Raw genomic sequence first — 23,425 nt, 5'->3', positions numbered from 1 at the left:
GAGTATTTCTTATATACATTTCGAGTGTTATTCCCTTTCCCGGTATCCGGGCAAACATCCCCCTCCCCCCTCCCCTTCCTTATGGGTGTTCCTCTCCCAACCCTCCCCCCATTGCCGCCCTCCCCCCAACAGTCTAGATCACTGGGGGTTCAGTCTTAGCAGGACCCAGGGCTTCCCCTTCCACTGGTGCTCTTACTAGGTTATTCATTGCTACCTATGAGGTCAGAGTCCAGGGTCAGTCCATGTATAGTCTTTAGGTAGTGGCTTAGTCCCTGGAAGCTCTGGTTGCTCGGCATTGTTGTACATATGGGGTCTCGAGCCCCTTCAAGCTCTTCCAGTTCTTTCTCTGATTCCTTCAACGGGGGTCTTATTCTCAGTTCAGTGGTTTGCTGCTGGCATTCACCTCTGTATTTGCTGTATTCTGGCTGTGTCTCTCAGGAGCGATCTACATCCGGCTCCTGTTGGTCTGCACTTCTTTGCTTCATCCATCTTGTCTAATTGGGTGGCTGTATATGTATGGGGCACATGTGGGGCAGGCTCTGAATGGTAGTTCCTTCAGTCTCTGTTTTAATCTTTGCCTCTCTCTTCCCTGCCAAGGGTATTCTTGTTCCCCTTTTAAAGAAGGAGTGAAGCATTCACATTTTGATCATCCGTCTTGAGTTTCATTTGTTCTAGGCATCTGACAATTTCCTAAAGAAAACAACAATGGCTTATGCTCTAAGATCAAGAATTGACAAATGGGACTTCTTAAATTTGCAAAGCTTCTGTAAGGCAAAGGATACTGTCATTAGGACAAAATGTCAACCAACAGATTAGGAAAAGATCTTTACCAACCCTACATCAGACAGAGGGCTAATATCCAATATATATGAAGAACTCAAAAAGTTAGACTCCTCAGAATCAAATATTCCTATTAAAAATTAGGATACAGAGCTAAACAAAGACTTCTCAACTGAGAAATATTGAATGATTGAGAAGTACCTAAAGATATGGTCAACATCCTTAGTCATCAGGGAAATGCAAATCAAAACAACACTGAGATTCCACCTCACACCATTCAGAATGGCTAAGATCAAAAATTCAGGTGACAACAGATGCTGGTGGAAATGTGGACAAAGAGGAATACTCCGCTATTGTGGGTGGGATTGCAAGCTGGTACAACCATGCTGGAAATCAGTCTGGCAGCTTCTCAGAAAATTGGACATAGTACTACCTGAGGACCAAGCTATAGAACTCCTGGGCATACACCCAAAAGATGGTCCAACGTATAACAATGACACATGCTCCACTATGTTCACTGCAGTCTTATTTATTATAGCCAGAGGCTGTAAAGACACCCCTCAACAGAGAAATAGATACAGAAAATATCATAATCTATAGAAGGTGTACTACTCAACTATTAAAATCAATGACTTCATGAAATTCATAAGCAAATGGATGGAACTTGACAATATCCTGAGTGAGGTAACCCAATCACAAAATAATATACATGATATGTACTCACTGCTAAGTGGATATTAGCCCCAAAGCTTGGATTACTCAAGATACAGTCTACAGGCAACATGAAGCTCAAGAAGAAGGACAACAAAAGTGTGGGTACTTCAGTCCTTCTTAGAAGAGGAAGCAAAAATATTCATAGAAAGAGATATGGTGGGAAAGTTTGGAGCAGAGACTGAAGGAAAGGCCATCCAGAAACTGCCCCACCTGAGGATCCAGCCCATATACATACAGCCACCAAATCAAGACAATATTTCTGATGCCAAGAAGTGCATGCCAAGAAGAGCCTGATATAGATGTCTCCTGAGAGGCTTTGCCAATGCATGACAAATACAGAGGCAAATGCTTGCAGCCAACCATTGAACTGAGAAATGGGGCCCTGATGGAGGAGTTAGAGAAAAGATCAAAGGAGCTAAATGGATTTGCAACCCCATAAGAACAACAACCAACCAACCAGAGCTCCTAGGGACTAAACCTCCACTCAAAGAGTATACATGAACTCTAGCTGCATATGTAGTAGACAGTAGGCTTGCTGGGCAACAATGGGAGGTAAAGCTCTTGGTCCTGCTAAGGCTCAAGCCCCCAGTGTAAGGAAATATCAGGGCATGGAGGTGGGAAGGGATGGCTGGATGGGTGGGGGAACAACTTCATAGAAGAAGGGGAAGGGGACATTTGATAGGGGAAATGGGATAACATTTGAAATATAAATAAATTTTTAAAATCCAATAAAAATATTTATACTTAGTACCCATAATAAATTAATACATGTAGTATATATGTATATAGTATGTGAAATATATTTAATGTTTATGCTAATTATGAATATTTTAATATATTCTAATTATACTAAAATGGATAATTACACTATTTTATAATTACAATTTATTTACTGTATTACATGCTTAAATTATAATAATAGTTACAAAACAAGTATAATAAGATATACTAAATATATATTATACACATATATATATATCGCATAATCAATTTCATTATGCCATTTCTATGCATGCCTAAAATGGACTTTGATCATTTCTCTTGTAGCATTTCACTCCCTCCACAATGTCTTTGTAACTATGACTTTTACAAAAGCTTAGCCTTCTTTTTCCACATGACCAAAAAAGACAATATATATCCTATTTCTGTTTGTGAAACTGCTTTGTTTCCTGTAAAACTTCCTTTCTTTCTAGCTACTTTCTTAATGACAGGAGAGTTCACTAGTCCCTGTGCTGAGTAAGAACCCTTTGAGTCTCATTATATGTTATGATGTTATTTAACTTTTGGTTACAAATTATCCTTCTGTCCCTGAGTGGGAGGATTTTGAAAGTGAAAGAAGGGCTCTGTAGTGTGTTACTGAAATGGATGTGAAGTATCAAGTACTCTCATTGGTGATTTTCCTATCTCTGATCATCAGGAAAGGGAACTTGTGCTTTCTCTTTTCTTTGTGCTTAGTTGATTATGGGATCATTTGTGCTACCACAGGAATGAGTTCCAATGTAAACATTTGTGTTCTATTTCACCAGGTATTTTTTGTAACTTTGGTGTATATTTTTCTCCAAAGCTATTACAGAGTTGGGGAATCCATGAGGCCTTCTTTGGAGTTACATTTTTTGGTATCCCAAACTTGTTGCTTATGACTCTTGCTTTTAAGTGTTTTATTTCATTTTATTTAAATACTGAGGCATATATGAACTCCTTTCAAATATTCTTGTTTCTGAAAACATAAAATTTTGAATGTCCCTGAAAAATCATGTGAATTGTAGTCTATTGGGTAGAACATCACCTTATTTTTTTCTACACTGAATTTGTATCAGGTCTCTTTTAATCAGTGTCATTGGAGGGACTGCATGTTGGTCTTGCTAACAGCCATCTCACTTCAACAACAGAAACACTGGAAAGTCTATACATTCATGGAAATTAACTCTCTACTCAATGATCTCTGGGTCAGGGAAGAAATAAAGAAATCAAAGACTTTCTAGAATTCAATGAAAATAAAGACCCAACATAGCCAAATTTATGGAATGTAATGAAAGCAGTGCTAAGAGGCTGGCACCAGATACCTGCATAAAGAAATTAAAAGCTTCTCATACCAGCAATTTAAAAGTACACCTGAATGCTTGAGGGAAGAAAACTGAGGCAAGCACTCCAAAGAGGAATAGAAGGCAGGAAATCATCATTTAGAAACAAAGAAAACAATACAAAGAATCAACAAAACCAAGAGATGATTCTTTGACAAAATCAACAAGATAAACAAGCCCTTTAGCCAAACTAACCAAGAGAGAGAGAGACAGTATCCAAATAAACAAAATCAATAAGGAAAAGGGAAACATAACAACTGATGCTCAAAGAATCATTAGGTCTTATTTCACAAGCCTATGCTCCATAAAAGTTCAAATTCTTAATTAAAAGAATGGTTTTCTAGACATGTACCACTTAGTAAGGTTAAATCAAGATCAGGCAAATTACCAACGCAGCTCCATAACCCCTAAAGAGATAGAAGTGGTCATTAAAAGTCTCCCAACCAAAAGAGCCCAGGGTAGATGGTTTTAGTGCAGAATTCTACCAGATTTTAAAAGAAGAGATAATAATAATATTCCTCAAACTATTTCACAAAAATACAAACAAAGGAACACTGACAAACTAATTATATGAGACCACAGTCACCATATTACACAAAGACTCAACAAAGAAAAAGAACTTCAGATTGATTTCTCTTATGAACATTGATGCAAAAATACTCAATAAAATTCTCAAAAACCACAAACTGAATTCAGGAACACATCAAAGACATCATCCATCAAAACTAAGAAAGTTGCATCCCAGGGATGCAGGGATGATTCAATATATGAAAATTCATCACAACCACTCTGGAAATCAGTCTGGAGGTTCTTCAGAAAATTGGACATTGCACTACCTGAGGACCCAGCTATATCAATCACTACTGGGCATACACCCAAAAGATGCTCCAACATACAACAAAGAAACACGATCCACTATGTTCATAACAGCCTTATTTATAATAGTCAGAAGCGGGAAAGAACCCAGATGCCCTTCAACAGAGGAATAGATACAGAAAATGTACATCTACACAATGGAGTACTACTCAGCTGTCAAACACAATGACTTCAGGAAATTCATAGGCAAATGGATGGAACTAGAAAATATCATTCTGAGTGAGGTAACCCAATCACAGAAAAACACACATGGTATGCACTCACTATACGTGGACATTAGCCCAAATGCTCAAATTACCCAAGATACAATCCACAGACCATATGAAGCTCAAGAAGAAGGACAACCAAAGTATGGATGCTTCACTCCTTCTTAAAAGGGGGAACAAAAATATTCATAGGAGGGGATATGGAGGCACAGTTTGGAGCAGAAACTGAAGGAACACCATTCACAGCCTGCCCCACCTGGGTATATAACCCATATATATGTACAGCCACTAAAACTAGATAAGACTGATGAAGCCAAGAAGTGCATGCTGACAGGAGCCTGATATATCTGTCTCCTGTGAGGCACAGCCAGAGCATGTCAAATACAGAGGCAAATGTTAGCAACAAATCATTGAACTGAGAATGGGATCCCCATTGGGGGCATTAGATAAAGGATTGTAAGAGCTGAAGGGGCTTGCAACCCCATAAAAACAACAATGCCAACCAAGCTGAGATCCCAGGGCCTAAACCAATACCCAAAGACTGACTATACATGGACTGACCCATGACTCCATCTGCATATGTAGCAGAGGATGGACTTGTTGGGCAACAATGGAAGGAGAAGCCCTTGGTTCTGCCAAGGCTGGACCCCCAGTGTAGGGGAACTTTGGGGGGAAGGGGGTGGTTGGGTAGGGAAACACCCTTATGGAAGAAGGGGGGGATAGGATAGGAGGCTTATGTCTGGGAAACTGGGAAAGGGAATAACATTTGAAATGTAAATAAAAAAATCCCTGACACTATTAATGGGACTCTTTTATGCTTATAGACATTAGTCTAGCTTAACTGTGCTCTGAGAGGCTCTATCCAACAGCTAATTGATAGAGATGCAGAGATCCACAGCCCAACATTAGGTTGAGATTGAAGAGTTTTTGTGGAGCAGTTGTTGGAAAGATGGGATGGGCAGAGAATAGAAACTTCAGAAGAAGACCAACAGAAGCAACTGACCTGGACCCTTGGAAGCTTCCTGAGAAGTAACAACCAAGCAAAGAGCAAGCATGGGCTAGACCTAAGCCTTGTGCAAATACGTGGATGATCTGCAGCTTGGTCTTCATGGGAGTCCCCCAACAACTGGAGTGAGGGCTGCTTCTGAACCTTTTGCCTGCCTGTACATACCATTCACACGTAACTGGGGCACCTAGTCTGGCATCAGTGGGAGACCATACGCCTAGTACTGCAGAGACTTTATGTACCAGGGTTTGGTGATACCCAGGGAAGGACTCCCTCTGCTCAGAGAAGAGAGTGAAGGGAAAGTGGGGGGAGGAACAGTGTAAGGGGGGTGTGGAGCTAATGTTGGGTTGTAAAGTGAATAAATAATGAAAAAAACAAGGCAATTACTTAGCTATAGTTCAGATGTAATATTTCATTTACTTTATTCATTCTTTGCTCCAAAAGTAATAGTTAAAATTACCAGTGGGTAAATTATCTTGCACTTACTAAACTAACATTATATGTTTTACAATTTTGAACAACTTTACAAGTTACTTTTATTTTCAATTCTGAATAGAAATGTAAACTCCAAGCAAGACAAAGCCAGTAGAGGCTTAAGTTCATCACCAACAAGTTTCAACAATTTACCCCAAATTTACTGTTAACAGTACCTGGCTGAAGACACAAGCTGCGCCTTAAATACGCTGGAGCGACTCTGGGATGTTATGAACTTAACCTTGAAAGGAAGAAGGTATACGAACTTCTATTTGGTTTGGATTGTAAGAACAGACAAATTACTTACAGAAACTGAATTACTTCAATACACATGTGAAGACATAGAAGAAAACAATAAAAATTTACAATCCAATCAGGATATAAACATCTTTTATATCATAGAAGTTGTCAATTATCTATGCACATATAGTTAGATTTTAGTAGTAACCAAACAGTTGCTTCTAAGTTCAACAAAATTACAGATGTTTTTCAGCATTTTATAGCCACATCGTTGGGAATGGGTTGTTGAGCTTCCTTTCACTTTAATGAGTATCTGGGATAAGCAAGTTATAAAGACAAAAGCTTTATTTTAGCTTTTGCTTTTGGAATTTACATTCCATGGTCAGATGGACAGAATATCATCATGGAATTAAATGACAGAGCAAAACTGCCCACCTCATATTATTGAATTTTTCATGGCCAAGAAACAAGGGAAAGAAAAAGCAAGGGCCAGGAGCACTCATTCTCTTCTAGGTCACAGTCCAGTTTCGTAGCTTCCACCCACTAAGTTCTACCACACATTCTAATGGCTCTTGCTGGCACTAACACATGCTGTGCCCACGTCCTCGACATTTAGGAGAAAGTGTACATTTGAGTGATTGAAAGGAAATGTCATTCTAGCTCATGCTAGGTACCCTGAGCTCACATATATATCCTGCTCATGCCACAGGCTGCTCCTGCTGATCTCAGCTTAGCAGTGCTGACGTCTGCAACTAAAGTGACAGGGTAAGTGCTGAGACCCAAAACATGTTTGCCTTTCTGTCTTCTGAGCCATCATTCAGTCGTGCAACATGCTGTGTTCTCCATATTGCCTGGTTACTGGGAGTAAAAGGATGCCCAAGACATGGAGCGAGTGGGAGGTGGAAGGAAGTATGCTGGCAAGCAAATGCAGATGGACTCTGCTAAAGTGGGCAAAAGTACAAGCTGTTCCTCAGAAGCGATGACAGGAGATCAAAACTCAACTGGCTCCACACTGAGCATCAAGCCTCCATTCTGCTCTTGTCCAGACACAATTTGTGCTTCCAAAGGCCACCTTCATGTCTTCTGTCTGTTTCCTTTATGACCTAGAAGTAGGATTCCCTTTACTAAGACTTGGATTTCTGACATCTCCTTGAAGTTCTTCCCTCACTTTCCTCCCACAGAACCTGCTCCCTTAAACACATTGCAACAAGTTGCAACATGTTGACTCTTCCCATTGTAATCAGGCAAAACAGACTGAACAGGAAGGACTTTAGGATTTCATGTACTTTAATTTAGATGATCACTATTGATGTGTGTTTCAGAGTTAGTATCCTGGTTATACCTTCTAGAAGAATGTCATCATAAAATGTATACTACTAGAGTTTTATTTATGTGTTTATTTACTAGCTCGTTAAGCTGTGTTACTGATTTGTACTGAAGAGTGGAGGAAGTATATACTAAACATGATGCTTTTATGAATGGTAATGTGATGTTAGTTATCACAGAGTAGGAGCCACAATCCTTGGCCTTTACAGGTTGCTTTCAGAGCTTCCTTTGGCTGAATTGAGGCTTGCAGACAGACTCCTGTCTTAGATGTCCTTCTTGATCAGAGTTCCATGCAGAAGTTTAGAGAGGTTCCGCCCATCTTTTGCTTATAGATTTCATCAAACCTGTCATTCTGAGCTACAGTAAAGTGGTTTTTCCAATCACCCACAGTTCCTGAAATACAAAGCCCAGACAAGAACATCAGTCTCTGATTGACAGACTTTGTGTCCCTGACTGGAGGGTGGAGGGACCACAATGGAGCTGTCATAACAGGAATCTAATTCCACATCACCTTACTTCTCCTGTCTGAAAAGGACCCCTATTTGTCTTTGGGAGGGGCACCAGCTTCTAAATTAAGTGGTTGATTAATTCAAGGTGATCTGGCTTACATATACTAGATAGTCCTAGTTATAAAAATGAACAAATAGTAGACATATAATCATACCAGAGGAGCTTAAAATGTTATAATGGCCAAAGACCCTGGACACAATAAAATACATATTGTGATATTCCATCTATACATGATCTAAAAGCAAGCTAAATCAACCTATAGTGAAAAATGAGAACATTTTTCTCTGTAGGAAGTGACTGCAGGCAAAAGATATCACACGAAATTGCTCAAGGTGATGAAATTCATTGCTTCTTTGATTCAGATGCTAATTGAATAGTTTTATTGGTTTAGAAAATTTATTGAAGTGTAGAGTTAATTTCTGTGAATTGATTTTATGAAGAGTACATCTTTGGAATTCCTATGATTCTTGTGGAAATTATGCAATTTGATGAACAGAAATGTTCATTGTAGCATTGATCCTATAATGTAAACATAGTATTTATAGTTTCTAAAATTAGAGAAATGATTGCAAAAGTAATAGTATGTCTATAACACATGTACAAACATGTACAAACAGTGATGTTTGAGATCTGTGTTTCTTTCTCTGGAGAGATAGCTCTTATTCATTATATACAAAAGTGTATAATATAACCACAGTTTATATTGTAATTAACAGATTAATGTCATGGTATCTGTATTTGTGTTTTTATGGCCAAAGCAAGCAAAGAAACAAACGCAAGTGAATCCAAAGAAGAGTGGACATGGATGGGCTGGGAAAAAGCTACTTGTCAAATTCTCACCAGGGATTAATAAAGAAAAGAGATAGAACAGTTTGATTTGTTTCAGGGCCTGAACACTTGGTATACTGCAAGAGGAGTGGAATGAATTAATTCATGTGCTAAAAGGAAGACAAAAGATGTTCTGGAGAAATGTGTAAACCTCAGTGCTGGTTGCACTGCTGTGGGAAAAAATGCATGTGTCAATGAGACAGTGGGATGGGTTTCATTCTGTACCTAACATTTGGAAAGTGGGTTTACTGAGGATCTGTATGAAATCATCAAACTATTGAGTTTTAAAAAGTTATTGAGTATACTAACTTTAAAAAAAAACGTTTTCCTCTTAAAAGTGAATCATGAGGGACAATCAGATTTTTTTTTCTTTCAAAATCTAGGAAGCATTAAGGGCCTGGGTCTCAGTAATACATGCTGAAAGTCCTGAAAGTGTCATGAGTCATGATTTGGAGACAGAATCAAACTAGATGTCAGCTCTGATGAGTCTAACCGCAGGCAGGGATCCCAAGGAGGTGTGCACCAAGGGTAGCTCTGGTCTTAGTTATCTGTAAGACTTGCTTTGTAGAGCTTCTTGTACACTAGGAACAAATCTCTAGCTTTCTTAGAATCACAATATGTGGATTGGAGAGGGACTGACTCAGAATTAGAGATAAATAAGCCCCACAGACCTTTTCTCATGAAAGGGGAAATGGACTGGTCCAGGACAGACTTGGGGACTGTAGAACGATTTGTCATAGGATTCTCTTTCATTTTCTCAAACGATGTCTCCAGGACTATTTTATCCACGACCTCTTCATCCAAATTCTTGCCCATGAACTGCATTACCTTCTGGATTTCACGCTTTGGGTCCTGTGAGTGAGGGTGCATTGAGTTGGACTGGAAAAGAGTTTTCACACTATCACATTTTTCCAGACATCCCTGTCAGAACCACATTCCTAAAGCAGCTTCCCTGTCCCTGGAGCTGAAGCAGTGATTTACTTACCCTCTTCATATCTTCATAGAAGAGAAAGAGAATCTGGTATCTGTCTCGAATTTCCCACCATCCTTTCACATGGTCAAACCAAGATCCCCAACTTACTGTGAAAAACAAGAATTGTTTTCATGGACACAAACCTTCCAAGTCAGGAAAGTTTGACTTTCCTTTTTCTTTCTTTCTTTTTTTCTTTTTTCTGGCTTCAGGTACATCAGAGAAGAAAAAATTCTCTATTAGATATTTCCAGGGTCACTGAGCTGCTCAATTCTGAGGTCACGTAGTTTCTATCAGTATTGGAGGTTTTGCTTTAATATGAGAATTAAAGTGGCTTCATGTTGATTATGCACAATCACTTGCACCCTCATCTTATAACAGGGTCACACAGGCTGAGGAAAGTCTATAGGCCAGGAATCCCGGGAATAAAAGGCCTTTAAATAGGAGGCACAGGAAACTCTGGGGGATCAACTGTCAGGGGTTGTTCTCTCAGCTCAGCCTAATCGGGGTAAAACCACAGAGGGACAATGCATTTTTATTTACCTTTTCCATTGATGAAGGTTTCAAAATACTCATTCCAGGTGCCTGGATCGGGGAGCACCTGGCTCATCCTGTAGAAGTGGTAGTAGGAAACCATGCAGTCTTTGGCATTTCGAGCCACATAAAGGAACTTTGGAGAAGAAGAGAGGTGAGTTAAAGGAACATGAACATGAAAAGTTCTGGGTTCTCACTCTGGCTGAGTCCTCTTGGGGAATGCTCAACTCTCCTGCCCTGGCACCAAGACTCAGCCTAGAGCAATGTCACCAATTATGGTACTCCCAGCCCAGCCCTAACTCATTGAAATTTATCTCAGTTCTTGATTTCCCTTTTGTTATCAGGGGCAAACTCTTCCTCTAGATACTCTGAATCAACTACAGAGCCACTGAGCCTTCCAGAAACCTCAGCCTGATTTCTGGGAAAGCAATCACTCCACCTAGTGTTTCGATGTGGAGCAGCACCATGGATCCTACTTGCTATGAGCACAAACTTTCTTCCATGATGGTCACTTTCAAAACTGTGTGTTTCTACACAGAATAAACAAATGCCAGGTGCGTTTGAATAAGGACCCTTTTGGGAGACTTTTTCACCTTGCTAGAGATCTAACCCATGTTTCCTCCAAATCCAAATGCTTCTGCGCTCCAATGGAAAGAATTTTCTAAAGTTTCAGTTTATTTATTTATTTATTTATTTATTTATTTATTTATTTATTGATTCTTGCACTTTGTACTCAGGTTGTCTTTCACCTCAGTATTGACTGACGTTTTATGAATTTCTTCTTTCCTTTTCATGGATGTGGCTTCCAGTCACAACACAGGACTCTCACCTTTCCTCAGTCCTCATTCATCCCCTTTCCAAGTTCTTACATTTCTCTATCCAGATGCACACAGTCTGAGAGTTAGGCTACTTCTGGTTCTTAACATTCAGTGTTTTATATATAAATCATTAAATATGCATAATATTTATAATGTATATGATATATAATATATATGTGTATATATAATTATAAAACACCATTTCTTTATTTGATGATTTGACTCAAAGTCACACCTTCTTTCCTTATGTCATTTACGATACAATGATCTATTTTATACAGCATTAACATTTTTTTATTTTTGCATACAACAGGTTTGTCAGAAGTTTTTGGGGGCCAACTCTGACTCTTCTTTGGCAGACACCCTTATGAAGCTCTCTTCCCTTATGTATGTTGTGTGTATGTATGTATGTATGTATGTATGTATGTATGTATGTATGTTGCAATGTATGATCATGATCACAGTGGTAATCTGGGGGTCTGCGCTGAGATGACTCTTCAGAAAAGATCATGTGTATTTCTGTTGAGTATACTCTTGTTTTTGGTACTGGGGTCATCTTAGCTGACTTGTATGAGCTTGTAGTGTCCTGAACAGGGCAAAAAGCGGGAATTAATCTTTAAAACCTTTGAGGGGTGACAAAAGACTATCCAGAAACTACCCATGGTCTCCTTTACGACCCACAATGTACATTATATTGGTAAATTGCCTTCTGTTGTTTGAACTCACTGACAAGCTGTTTCCAGAAGTTGGGTTACTCTACACACATTTCAACACCAAGCATGTAGTTCTAAGTGTTCTCAAGATCCCTTATCTGGGGAGAGACTATTCCACTAACTCTGTTACAAGGAGGGGAGAGAACAGTAAATTGCTTCTGTTACTGAGATCATCTGGAAGTTGAACTATTTCCTACAGGTGAAACTTTGTTTAGCCCACTGGGAAAGAGATGCTAGATCAGATCTTGGAAACCTTAGCCATAGAGAGAAACCTCAGTGTGAAACTCCAGCTGATGCTTAAACTTCCTCAGTTTCTTGAAAATGGTGTGAGCACAGGATCTCCTGATGTTATCTCTTTCCTACCAGTCCTTTACTTGGAGGAATACTCTGCTCAGCCTGTGTATTTTATGAGTAAACTGACTGGCTATCCCAATGGAGATTCATCAGTAGTTTTTGCTAGATGTTTGTGAGTCCTCCCCTTGTAATATTATCTTTCTACTGTGATTTGTTCCTTGACCTGGAAGCCGTGCCCAGGGACACACTATGCTCTGCCTGGGAATCTCAGTGCTGGGAACACAAAGTGTCAGATTCAAGAGGGCTTGTCCAGGCAATTTCTGCTTGAGGACCTGATTTGTTGTTTGTCTGTCTGTCTATCTCTCTAACTCCATCCTTTCATCTACATGCTGCTTGCTATTTATTTTTCTTTGGCTTGTTTTATATACTTAATAACCTCACTCATTCAAAACTGAAAATATACCCATTGAAGACTATTCTCTGTACCACAGAGCTCAACTCCTCCACCTACATATACATTGAAGATGATGACCCATGATACCAAAGCTCTCTCCTCATTCTCTTATCTCCTTGTGTTCATGTTCTGTTTCAATCCCTGTGCAAACATTAAAGCTAATGTTGCTGAATTATCCAGGGGATCAAATACCACTGCACAGGTCCATGATAATTCTGCTTTTCTTAATTTTATTTCAGTTTTATTTTTTGTAACTTGGGAATTTCCTCAGCTTATTTGATCTCAGATAATATCAAGAGGTATTCCTCAGTGATTTCATGATAGCTGGTCCCAGTAATGCCAGGAATAGAATTGGCATTCCTCACCCACCTTTACAGACAATACACAGTCATTTGATTGTAGGAGCTCCAACAATATTTCTGCTATCTAGAAATACTTTAGTCCTTTCAAAACAATCCTTAAAGCTTAAATTATGCGATGGTTTTATTTATATTGATGCGTTGCCTGCTTCTATGATCATGACCCATGTGCAAGCAGTACCCATCCAAACCAGAAGAGGGCATCATATCCCCTAGTACTGAAGTTTCAGACAGTTGTGAGCTAATATCTGAACCTCTGTCCTCTGGAAGAACAGTCAATGCTCTTAAGCACTGAGCCCATTTCTCCAGTCACTTTTTATCTTTCTTTCACTATTTCCATTTAAAAAAGAAAAAGATTATTCTTAGAAAAGCCATTGCCTCATCCTTGAATCTCAGCTCCACTCACTGCACGATTACTGTACCCTTGGCATACTCCTTGGTATACCCATGGTATACTCCTACCATGGTCCAACACCCTCAATGTGTCAGGAACACAATAGACAAGACACTGGGACACATGACATAATCCTAGAAAGATTGACAGCAGCCTGGAGGCTTCTGAGGCTCCATCCAAGCCTCCTTTGCAGCTCCACTGGGATTTACCCTTTGAACATCAGTCCTTTGCACTTGATCTGCTCAGTCTTCTTTGTGCTCCACTCCATAAGCCCTCCTATAGCCTACAGCCTATGGTTCCCGTTCCCCACTCCCAGTCTGCTTCACTGAAGAACACATGATCCCCAGTATCTCAGTCTGCCCTCGGCCTTCACATCACATTTGAAAGCCTCTGGGGAACCACTCTACTAAATCTAGCATGTTGTTTGACTTTACTGCACAGTATGAGGTCTCAGAGGTACAGCGTACTGCTAAGGAAGCTATACTCACTCAGGCTGTGAGGCCTGAGGCCCTGGACTCCCTGCTCCAGTCCGGATAGGAACTGCTACTGTCTTACCTTACAGTTGTTTGTCCAGAAAGACGGTGGCAGCAGCTGAGTGGGAAGATGGGTCCTTAATATCCTTGGAGCTGGCATCGCATTGGCTTTGTCCACACCTGTAACACAATTCAGGAGATGATTGCACAGTCTGCTCAGCACATGAGAACATCCACTCCAGGCTGCCCACTCTCTCCCTACTTATTCAATATAGTTCTTGAAGTTCTAGCCAGAGCAATCAGACAACAAAAGGAGATCAAGGGGATACAGATCAGAAAAGAAGAAGTCAAAATATCACTATTTGCAGATGATATGATAGTTTATTTAAGTGATCCCAAAAGTTCCACCAGAGAACTACTAAAGCTGATAAACAACTTCAGCAAAGTGGCTGGGTATAAAATTAACTCAAATAAATCAGTAGCCTTCCTCTACACAAAAGAGAAACAAGCTGAGAAAGAAATTAGGGAAACGACACCCTTCATAATAGACCCAAATAATATGAAGTACCTCGGTGTGACTTTAACCAAGCAAGTAAAAGATCTGTACAATAAGAACTTCAAGACACTGAAGAAAGAAATTGAAGAAGACCTCAGAAGATGGAAAGATCTCCCATGCTCATGGATTGGCAGGATTAATATTGTAAAAATGGCCATTTTACCAAAAGTGATCTACAGATTCAATGCAATCACCATCAAAATACCAATCCAATTCTTCAAAGAGTTAGACAGAACAATATGCAAATTCATCTGGGATAACAAAAAACCCAGGATAGCTAAAACTATCCTCAACAATAAAAGGACTTCAGGGGGAATCACTGTCCCTGAACTCAAGCAGTATTACAGAGCAATAGTGATAAAAACTGCATGGTATTGGTACAGAGACAGACAGATAGAACAATGGAACAGAATTGAAGACCCACAAATGAACCCACACACCTATGGGCACTTGATTTTTGACAAAGGAGCCAAAAACATCAAATGGAAAAAAGACAGCATTTTCAGCAAATGGTGCTGCTTCAACTAGAGGTCAACATGTAGAAGAATGCAGATCGATCCATGCTTATCACCCTGTACGAAGCTTAAGTCCAAGTGGATCAAGGACCTCCACATCAAACCAGACACACTCAAACTAATAGAAGAAAAACTAGGGAAGCATCTGGAACACATGGGCACTGGAAAAAATTTCCTTAACAAAACACCAATGGCTTACGCTCTAAGATCAAGAATCGACAAATGGGATCTCAAAAAACTTCAAAGCTTCTCTAAGGCAAAGGACACTGTGGTTAGGACAAAACGGCAACCAACAGATTGGGAAAAGATCTTTACCAATCCTACAACAGATAGAGGCCTTATATCCAAAATATACAAAGAACTCAAGAAGTTAGACCGCAGGGAAACAAATAACCCTATTAAAAAATGGGGTTCAGAGCTAAACAAAGAATTCACAACTGAGGAATGCCGAATGGCTAAGAAACACCTAAAGAAATGTTCAACATCTCTAGTCATAAGGGAAATGCAAATCAAAACAACCATGAGATTTCACCTCACACCAGTGCGATTGGCTAAGATCAAAAACTCAGGTGACAGCAGATGCTGGCGAGGATGTGGAGAAAGAGGAACACTCCTCCATTGTTGGTGGGATTGCAGACTGGTAAAACCATTCTGGAAATCAGTCTGGAGGTTCCTCAGAAAATTGGACATTGAACTGCCTGAGGATCCAGCTATACCTCTCTTGGGCATATACCCAAAAGATGCCTCAACATATAAAAGAGACACGTGCTCCACTATGTTCATCGCAGCCTTATTTATAATAGCCAGAAAATGGAAAGAACCCAGATGCCCTTCAACAGAGGAATGGATACAGAAAATGTGGTAGATCTACACAATGGAATATTACTCAGCTATCAAAAACGAGTTTATGAAATTCGTAGGCAAATGGTTGGAACTGGAAAATATCATCCTGAGTGAGCTAACCCAATCACAGAAAGACATACATGGTATGCACTCATTGATAAGTGGCTATTAGCCCAAATGCTTGAATTACCCTAGATCCCTAGAACAAACGAAACTCAAGACGGATGATCAAAATGTGAATGCTTCACTGCTTCTTTAAATGAGGAAAAAGAATACCCTTGGCAGGGAAGGGAGAGGCAAAGATTAAAACAGAGACTGAAGGAACACCCATTCAGAGCCTGCCCCACATGTGGCCCATACATATACAGCCACCCAATTAGACAAGATGGATGAAGCAAAGAAGTGCAGACCGACAGGAGCCGGATGTAGATCGCTCCTGAGAGACACAGCCAGAATACAGCAAATACAGAGGCGAATGCCAGCAGCAAACCACTGAACTGAGAATAGGTCCCCTATTGAAGGAATCAGAGAAAGAACTGGAAGAGCTTGAAGGGGCTCGAGACCCCAAAAGTACAACAATGCCAAGCAACCAGAGCTTCCAGGGACTAAGCCACTACCTAAAGACTATACATGGACTGACCCTGGACTCTGACCCCATAGGTAGCAATGAATATCCTAGTAAGAGCACCAGTGGAAGGGGAAGCCCTGGGTCCTGCTAAGACTGAACCCCCAGTGAACTAGTCTATGGGGGGAGGGCGGCAATGGGGGGAGGGTTGGGAGGGGAACACCCATAAGGAAGGGGAGAGGGGAGGGGGATGTTTGCCCGGAAACCGGGAAAGGGAATAACACTCGAAATGTATATAAGAAATACTCAAGTTAATAAAAAAAAAAAATGGGATTCAGAGCTAAACAAAGAATTCACAGCTGAGGAATGCCGAATGGCTGAGAAACACCTAAAGAAATGTTCAACATCTTTAGTCATAAGGGAAATGCAAATCAAAACAACCCTGAGATTTCACCTCACACCAGTGAGAATGGCTAAGATCAAAAACTCAGGTGACAGCAGATGCTGGCGAGGATGTGGAGAAAGAGGAACACTCCTCCATTGTTGGTGGGATTGCATACTGGTACAACCATTCTGGAAATCAGTCTGGAGGATCCTCAGAAAATTGGACATTGAACTGCCTGATGATCCAGCTATACCTCTCTTGGGCATATACCCAAAAGATGCCGCCCCAACATATAAAACAGACACGTGCTCCACTATGTTCATTGCAGCCTTATTTATAATAGTCAGAAGCTGGAAAGAACCCAGATGCCCTTCAACAGAGGAATGGATACAGAAAATGTGGTACATCTACACAATGGAATATTACTCAGCTATCAAAAACAACGAGTTTATGAAATTCGTAGGCAAATGGTTGGAACTGGAAAATATCCTGAGTGAGCTAACCCAATCACAGAAAGACATACATGGTATGCACTCATTGATAAGTGGCTATTAGCCCAAATGCTTGAATTACCCTAGATGCCTAGAACAAATGAAACTCAAGATGGATGATCAAAATGTGAATGCTTCACTCCTTCTTTAAAAGGGGAACAAGAATACCCTTGGCAGGGAAGAGAGAGGCAAAGATTAAAACAGAGACTGAAGGAACACCCATTCAGAGCCTGCCCCACATGTGGCCCATACATATACAGCCACCCAATTAGACAAGATGGATGAAGCACAGAAGTGCAGGCTGACAGGAGCCGGATGTAGATCGCTCCTGAGAGACACAGCCAGAAAAAAAAAAAAGAAAATTTAGATGCCCAAACTACCAGACCCAAGGAGAACAGAAAGCCACTAATGACAACACATCCCACACCTGTGTAGCATGTTCAACTTCAATAGATGTGTCCCACACACATCACTGGAGTTCTACATTCCTACCCTGGGATTATTCCTCCTCCTCCTCCTCCTCCTCCTCCTTCTCCTCCTCGTCCTCCTCCTCCTCCTCCTCCTTTTGCTTCTGTATAGGAATTAGTCAGCCTGAGTTCATGAAACCCCCCAATTTCTCTGAGACCTATAAGAATGGACTTCCCACATTTTACCATGTTGCTTGGATTCTCATCAGTGCCCTTTCATGCTGCTGTCTATCTGTATGACCATGGGGTTAACAATTCTCCTAACAAGACTTACAACTCTAAGGAAACTCCTCTTAGTGTCCCTCTCAGCACCCAAACCTGAAGTCTCTTATTGGAACCTCAAGGAATTCACTCTATCATTTTGAGGATAATGACCTGGAAGCCAAGAATAACCAAATTTGTCCTTTTGAGCCAGAGCTGATCAGAAACAGTGAGCAGACTCTTTTCACCTCCCTTCCTGTCATATCAAAAACATCTCTCTGGTTCTGTGCAGTGATGTTTCTTCTATTACATCCTTTCTGATACATGGTTTGTGATGTTTGCACTTCTATTTACAACTCTTGTAGGGACTTTCTCTGTGAATCTTTGAGATAAACTGGAGTAAGATGAAATAAAGATATTGCAGACTGTCCCTAAGGTCTTTCCTTTAATCTAGCAATCAGGCTCTTCAAATAATGGCAGTGGAGAGGTTAGGGGATTAGTCCTGCATTGCTTCAAAGATTGCATGAAATCATTCTGTTAGGCGGCACATTTGAATCTGGACTGTGATCCCCAGAAAATGGTAAAGATTCTCTTATATGAATAATCGGAAAACCTGTCAAACAAGGAACAGAGATACTTTTAAAAAACTAGAATTGTGACTGATAATAAGTGGCATTTAACTATAAACATACAGCGGGAGGGCATGGTGTAAACTTACGTTCCACCTTACTTCTATGATATGAGGTCTGGAAGGTAACAAGGTATAATGCTTACTTTCCATTGTCAACTTGACTGGACTATGAACTGTATCTCTGGGTGTGTATATCCATAATGCGGTTTCCAGAAAGGTTCACCCACAGATTGGCAGCCCAATGGGAAATTAAACTAAATAGAAAAAAGGTGAGCAACACATTAGCATCTGTCTCTGCTTCTAACTATAGACTAATTGTGATGAGCTTCATGACAGATTCATAATGTGTCCTGAAATTTGAACATCAAGCTTAAAAGCCCTAAAATGCTGTAAGCAAAGCTTCACAGACAATTCTGGGGAAAATTTGGAAGAGCGCAGTGCCAAAAGAGTAGAGAATGGAGGCCCACTCATGAGGTTGCAGAACTGCTCTATGGAGAGATGGGCTGGAGGTTATTATATTATATTTTGGTGAAGAGTCTGGCCACTTATTGCTCTTGAACTAAGAACTTGAGGAAGGTTGATTTCACAACAATAAGGGATTATGTTTAGCAAGAAAATCTCAAGACTAGAAACTATGTATGAAAAGAAAAATGTTCAGTTAACGTCACGGGAAAAATAGCTTTTTAATTGAACAAAGTAATTGCCTCCTCGTGTGTGTGTGTGTGTGTGTGTGTGCATATGTATGTATGTGCATGTGTATGTGTGTGTATTAATATGCCTGTGTATGTGTGTGCATGTGTGTGTATGTTTGTGTGCATGTATATATGTGTATGTGTGTATATGTGTGTATGTGTGTGTGCATGCATGTGTTTGTGTGCGTGTGTGTGTGTTTTGAATCATAAGACACTGTCCAGAAACCACTTGGTTATGAAAGGTAAAGTACTGAAAGCAGATGGCTGTGAGCTGCTGATGAGTAGAGTTCTGTTCCTTCCTCTATTCTGCAGTTACACATGACCAGAGCAAAGGTATAATGAGAACATTAGGCAGAATTTTGCCTTCATATGCATCTATCTTCCTTGCTGATTCACATTTGGTAGAAATACAGAAAAAAATGGATCTGGAAGGGGTGGCATATACACTTAACCCAACACTCAGGAGGCAGAAGAGGAGAATCTCAGTGAGCTCAAGGCCAGCCTAATATACAGCATGATGCTGTTCCAAATAGCAACTAGGGGGAGGGAGAGAGACAGGATAGGAAAGAAAAAGAGAAGATGAAGGGACAAGGACAGAGATTAGACAGGAGAGGAACATATATGGAATCAGGGTCTCTTACCTGATGGTTGGGGTGGCCGAGCCCACTCAATAAAAGGGTGTCGGTGTTGAATGATGGTCCTCTGGCACTTCTCTACATCCCCATTCTGCTCAATCATGTCGACAATTTCTTGAATCCATGTTGTCCCTGGGAAGACCATAAAGATTGAGTTAGAAGATTATTCTTCAAACATACTAATGAACGGGTGTGGATGCAGATGTTGGCTTTACCTTCTGTTCTAACCAGGATCTTGTTAACTATAGAAGAAATACTTTGGATCTCTGGGAAAGGTAAAAGAGTAGAGACAAATCTCACCTCTTCCCAAGAAAAATGAATGGTACAAGAGACTAAGCTTCAAGATCCCAGGGATAAGACATGTGAAGTAGCACCCATTGTGGGACAAAAAGAGCCAGCTTCTCATTGTAGGTAGTCCTAACTTAGGTGAGAAGTTCAGATAGCTCAGAGGATGAGGCTGGGGCTACTACTCTACCAGGTTACCTGATTTAGGGTAAGTACAGATGAGGAGGTCATCTGGCTTCGCCTTGAAGGTCTGAATCTGACTCCAGTTGTCGACAGTTGGAGCCTGCAGTGGGATCCCTGCGACCTCTTTCAGTTTTGTCTGTCTGCTCAATTCTGGGGCCAGGGCCATGATGTCTCAGGGAAGAAGGTTTAGTCCCTGTGAGAAAAGATCAGAATGGAATTATTAAAGTACTGTGATAAAGCATACACAACATGAAAATGACTCTTAAGTATCATAAGTGGATGGCTCAGTGCATTAATAATATTCCTGCTGTTCTTTGTCTACCATCACCTTGAATCTCCTGAAAACATTTTACTTTTCTAGATGGAAGCTAGGAGCCCACTGCTGCTAAATCTCAGTGCCTGGCTACCACTATTTTCCTTTTTATCTCCTTAAACTCTAGATGCTTTAGACTAAGTTCATTTTGTCCTCTTGTGAATAGCTAATTTATTTAGTTGAATATTCTTAAGGATCGGCTGTATTGTGGCATGTCATCAGATTTTCTTCCCAATTAATGCTAACTTTTATTGCATGCCTGCTTGTAGTGTGGTTTGTTTATCCATTTCTTTGTCCATGGGCACTTGGAGTGCCTCCTTTCAACTATTGTACAATAAAAAATGTACAAATATCTAAGCTTCTACATTCATATTTTTGGGTTCATAACTCAATGCAGATATGCCATATAGTATGTTCTCATTTTTGAGAAATTGTCATAGAACTTTCCTACAGTGGCTGTATCATTTAAGAAGTCTACCAGTAGTATATAGTACTCTCTAATCACTGACATGTATCTCCCTTAAATCTCCATCCCAATAGATTTGTTTTGCTTTTCCTTCATGACTACTAATGAATATCTTCTCATGCACTTACAGTCTACTTTATGTCTTTTTTTTTTCAGAAAGAGACACATTGTTCCACTGTTTGTTGGTGGTTGCTATACCTAGAAACTTACAAATATATGAATAGAAGGGATGAATGATCTTCTAATACTCAAGAGTAAGTGGCTATTTGAGTTTCAAAGCACATCTATCACTGCTGCTCAGAGGGATAGCAAGGTAATGTTCAGTGACTGCTACAATAGTGAGCACCACTATTTTATTTATTATAAGCAACTTGTTTTTAGTTCTTATATAATTTGAGGCCTAGAACATTAGAGGGAAAGAATATTTATGGAAAGTGTAACAGTGAATAATTGCTAGTAATTGTGTAAAGAAAACTACAATGAGTGAGAGAAACAAAGACTGTCCAGGCTGGCCAGACCAAATATCAGGATGACAGGTTCCCAGAGAAAGCTGAGTTCTCTGGAATGGATGCAGTGCTTTTAGAAAATGAAGACCCAGTTGTACTTGAAAACATTTCCAATATAAGCAGCAGCTACAGTTGTAGTATGGCAGAGAGGGTGTACTTCCCATAAAACTCTGAGATGTGATATAATCAGCTTCAGCAGAGGAAGATAAAGTATTGCCATCTCCCCTTTCTTTTCTTTTAAGGTAAGAGTAGATAGGGTCTCTACATATCCCAGGATTGCCCATTGCTCATTCTGTAGCCTTGAATGTACAATCCTCCTGCTCCAGTCTCCTTGGTTCTGAAGTGGCAAGTGTAAGCTCACTCACTTGGTTTGGAGCACTGACATTTCTAACATACCTTCTATGTTAGGTCCTTCCCTAAATTCCCCCTTCACTTTTAATCCACATCACAGGTTTAGCATAAGTAATATTCATTCCTCTAAACATAAGAAGGCTTACAAGATTCTAAATCAATGGTTTGATAAAGACCTCAGCTAGTATCTGTCTACTAATCTCATAAAACTTCTTTAAAAATTGCTTCTAAGTTACAAGTGTCCATGAAATTTAAGATGCCCATGCAATAAGTCCATATTCACAAAGAAAACTAATACAGAAATTGTTACTACTTAATGTATTTTTGTCCTTTTCTTTTTTTTTCTTTGAGCCAATTGGTAAGATATAATTGCCCACCTAAAATACAAAGCCCAGTACCATCCATCCCTTAGGAACATTAATAACAATCTGTAAATACACAGAGTGAGATCTTTACATCAGCGTCCATTGTCCTGCCAGCGCTTCTCTCTCTCTCCCTCTCCTCTTCTCTTTCTGTTCCAGTCTCCTCCTCTTCCTTCAAACTTCTCTCCCACCCATCCTTCCTTCTCCAATGACAGGCCTCCTTCTATCCTGTACCTACCCCTCACCTGTATTTTACAAATTCAATGGGGAGAAGTTTCTACTGAAGTCACCTGATTCCTGAGTACATGACTAGACAGCTGTTCTTGGGGCAGTGGAGTTAGCATCAAAATACAGATAACTCCAGGGCAAACCACAACATTTATCCCTTTTTGTCCAGTTAAAAAGCCTTTTCACTTATATATAAATTGAGTACAATTATTACCATTCTAAAATTTATAAAGCATATGATATACTCAACACACAGTCCATCACTTGTTTAGTTAAACAGAACATTTAGTTATCCATTCCAGCTTAAGAAAGGCTTAAAATCTATATTATATCTTGGCTAGCTTGTATAGTATAGATAACTATACAAAAAATATGTATTTTCAGAGTTAAACAGCCTGATAGGCTATGAGACTGTAATCAGTCTTCAACCCCACCAGAAATCTTTGAATGACCAAATATCTATTAAGATGGGAAGCCTAATATGGCCTCCAGAACTGAGAGGTTGTAGAGACAAATCTCTACTAGCACATTCCCCTGTTGGCAACATGAGAGCACAAGTCTGCAAGTCTACAGTGTCCTTTTCAAATGTAAATTTAGGTATTCAATATAACAGTTCCCAAACACATTCTCATTTTGAACTCCAATAGAACTTTGGTGGTGGATATGGGAGTTCTCTAAGTATAATGATGATGCAGTTCCC

At 40.0% G+C, this 23,425-nt stretch overlaps 1 protein-coding gene across 16 annotated transcripts in view; it reads right to left on the bottom strand.

Moving 5' to 3' along the window:
- Nucleotides 1–6,060: 6,060 nt before the first annotated feature.
- LOC148003346 (sulfotransferase 1C2) overlaps nucleotides 6,061–23,425 on the bottom strand; it is a 61,543-nt gene continuing 44,178 nt past the window's right edge. For 12 of the 16 annotated variants that reach the window (XM_087568415.1, XM_087568413.1, XM_087568411.1 and 9 more), the window contains 7 exons: nucleotides 20,515–20,692; nucleotides 20,038–20,163; nucleotides 14,133–14,230; nucleotides 10,555–10,681; nucleotides 10,027–10,121; nucleotides 9,713–9,893; nucleotides 6,061–8,096 (listed from right to left, as the gene is read on the bottom strand). In XM_087568415.1, the coding sequence (XP_087424541.1) occupies nucleotides 7,984–8,096; nucleotides 9,713–9,893; nucleotides 10,027–10,121; nucleotides 10,555–10,681; nucleotides 14,133–14,230; nucleotides 20,038–20,163; nucleotides 20,515–20,665 (891 nt within the window). In that variant the 5' untranslated portion in view covers nucleotides 20,666–20,692 and the 3' untranslated portion in view covers nucleotides 6,061–7,983. Of the gene's footprint in view, nucleotides 8,097–9,712; nucleotides 9,921–10,026; nucleotides 10,122–10,554; nucleotides 10,682–14,132; nucleotides 14,231–20,037; nucleotides 20,164–20,514; nucleotides 20,693–23,425 lie in introns of all 16 variants that reach the window. The other 4 variants (XM_087568402.1, XM_087568404.1, XM_087568405.1 and 1 more) reach the window with 1 other exon arrangement.

Source organism: Rattus norvegicus, chromosome 9 (genome assembly GCF_021556685.1).
Source record: "Rattus norvegicus strain SHRSP/BbbUtx chromosome 9, alternate assembly SHRSP_T2T, whole genome shotgun sequence".
NCBI lineage: Eukaryota > Metazoa > Chordata > Mammalia > Rodentia > Muridae > Rattus > Rattus norvegicus.
The sequence above is the reverse complement of the archived record's forward strand: the minus strand, read 5'-3'. Positions and strand labels throughout refer to the sequence as shown.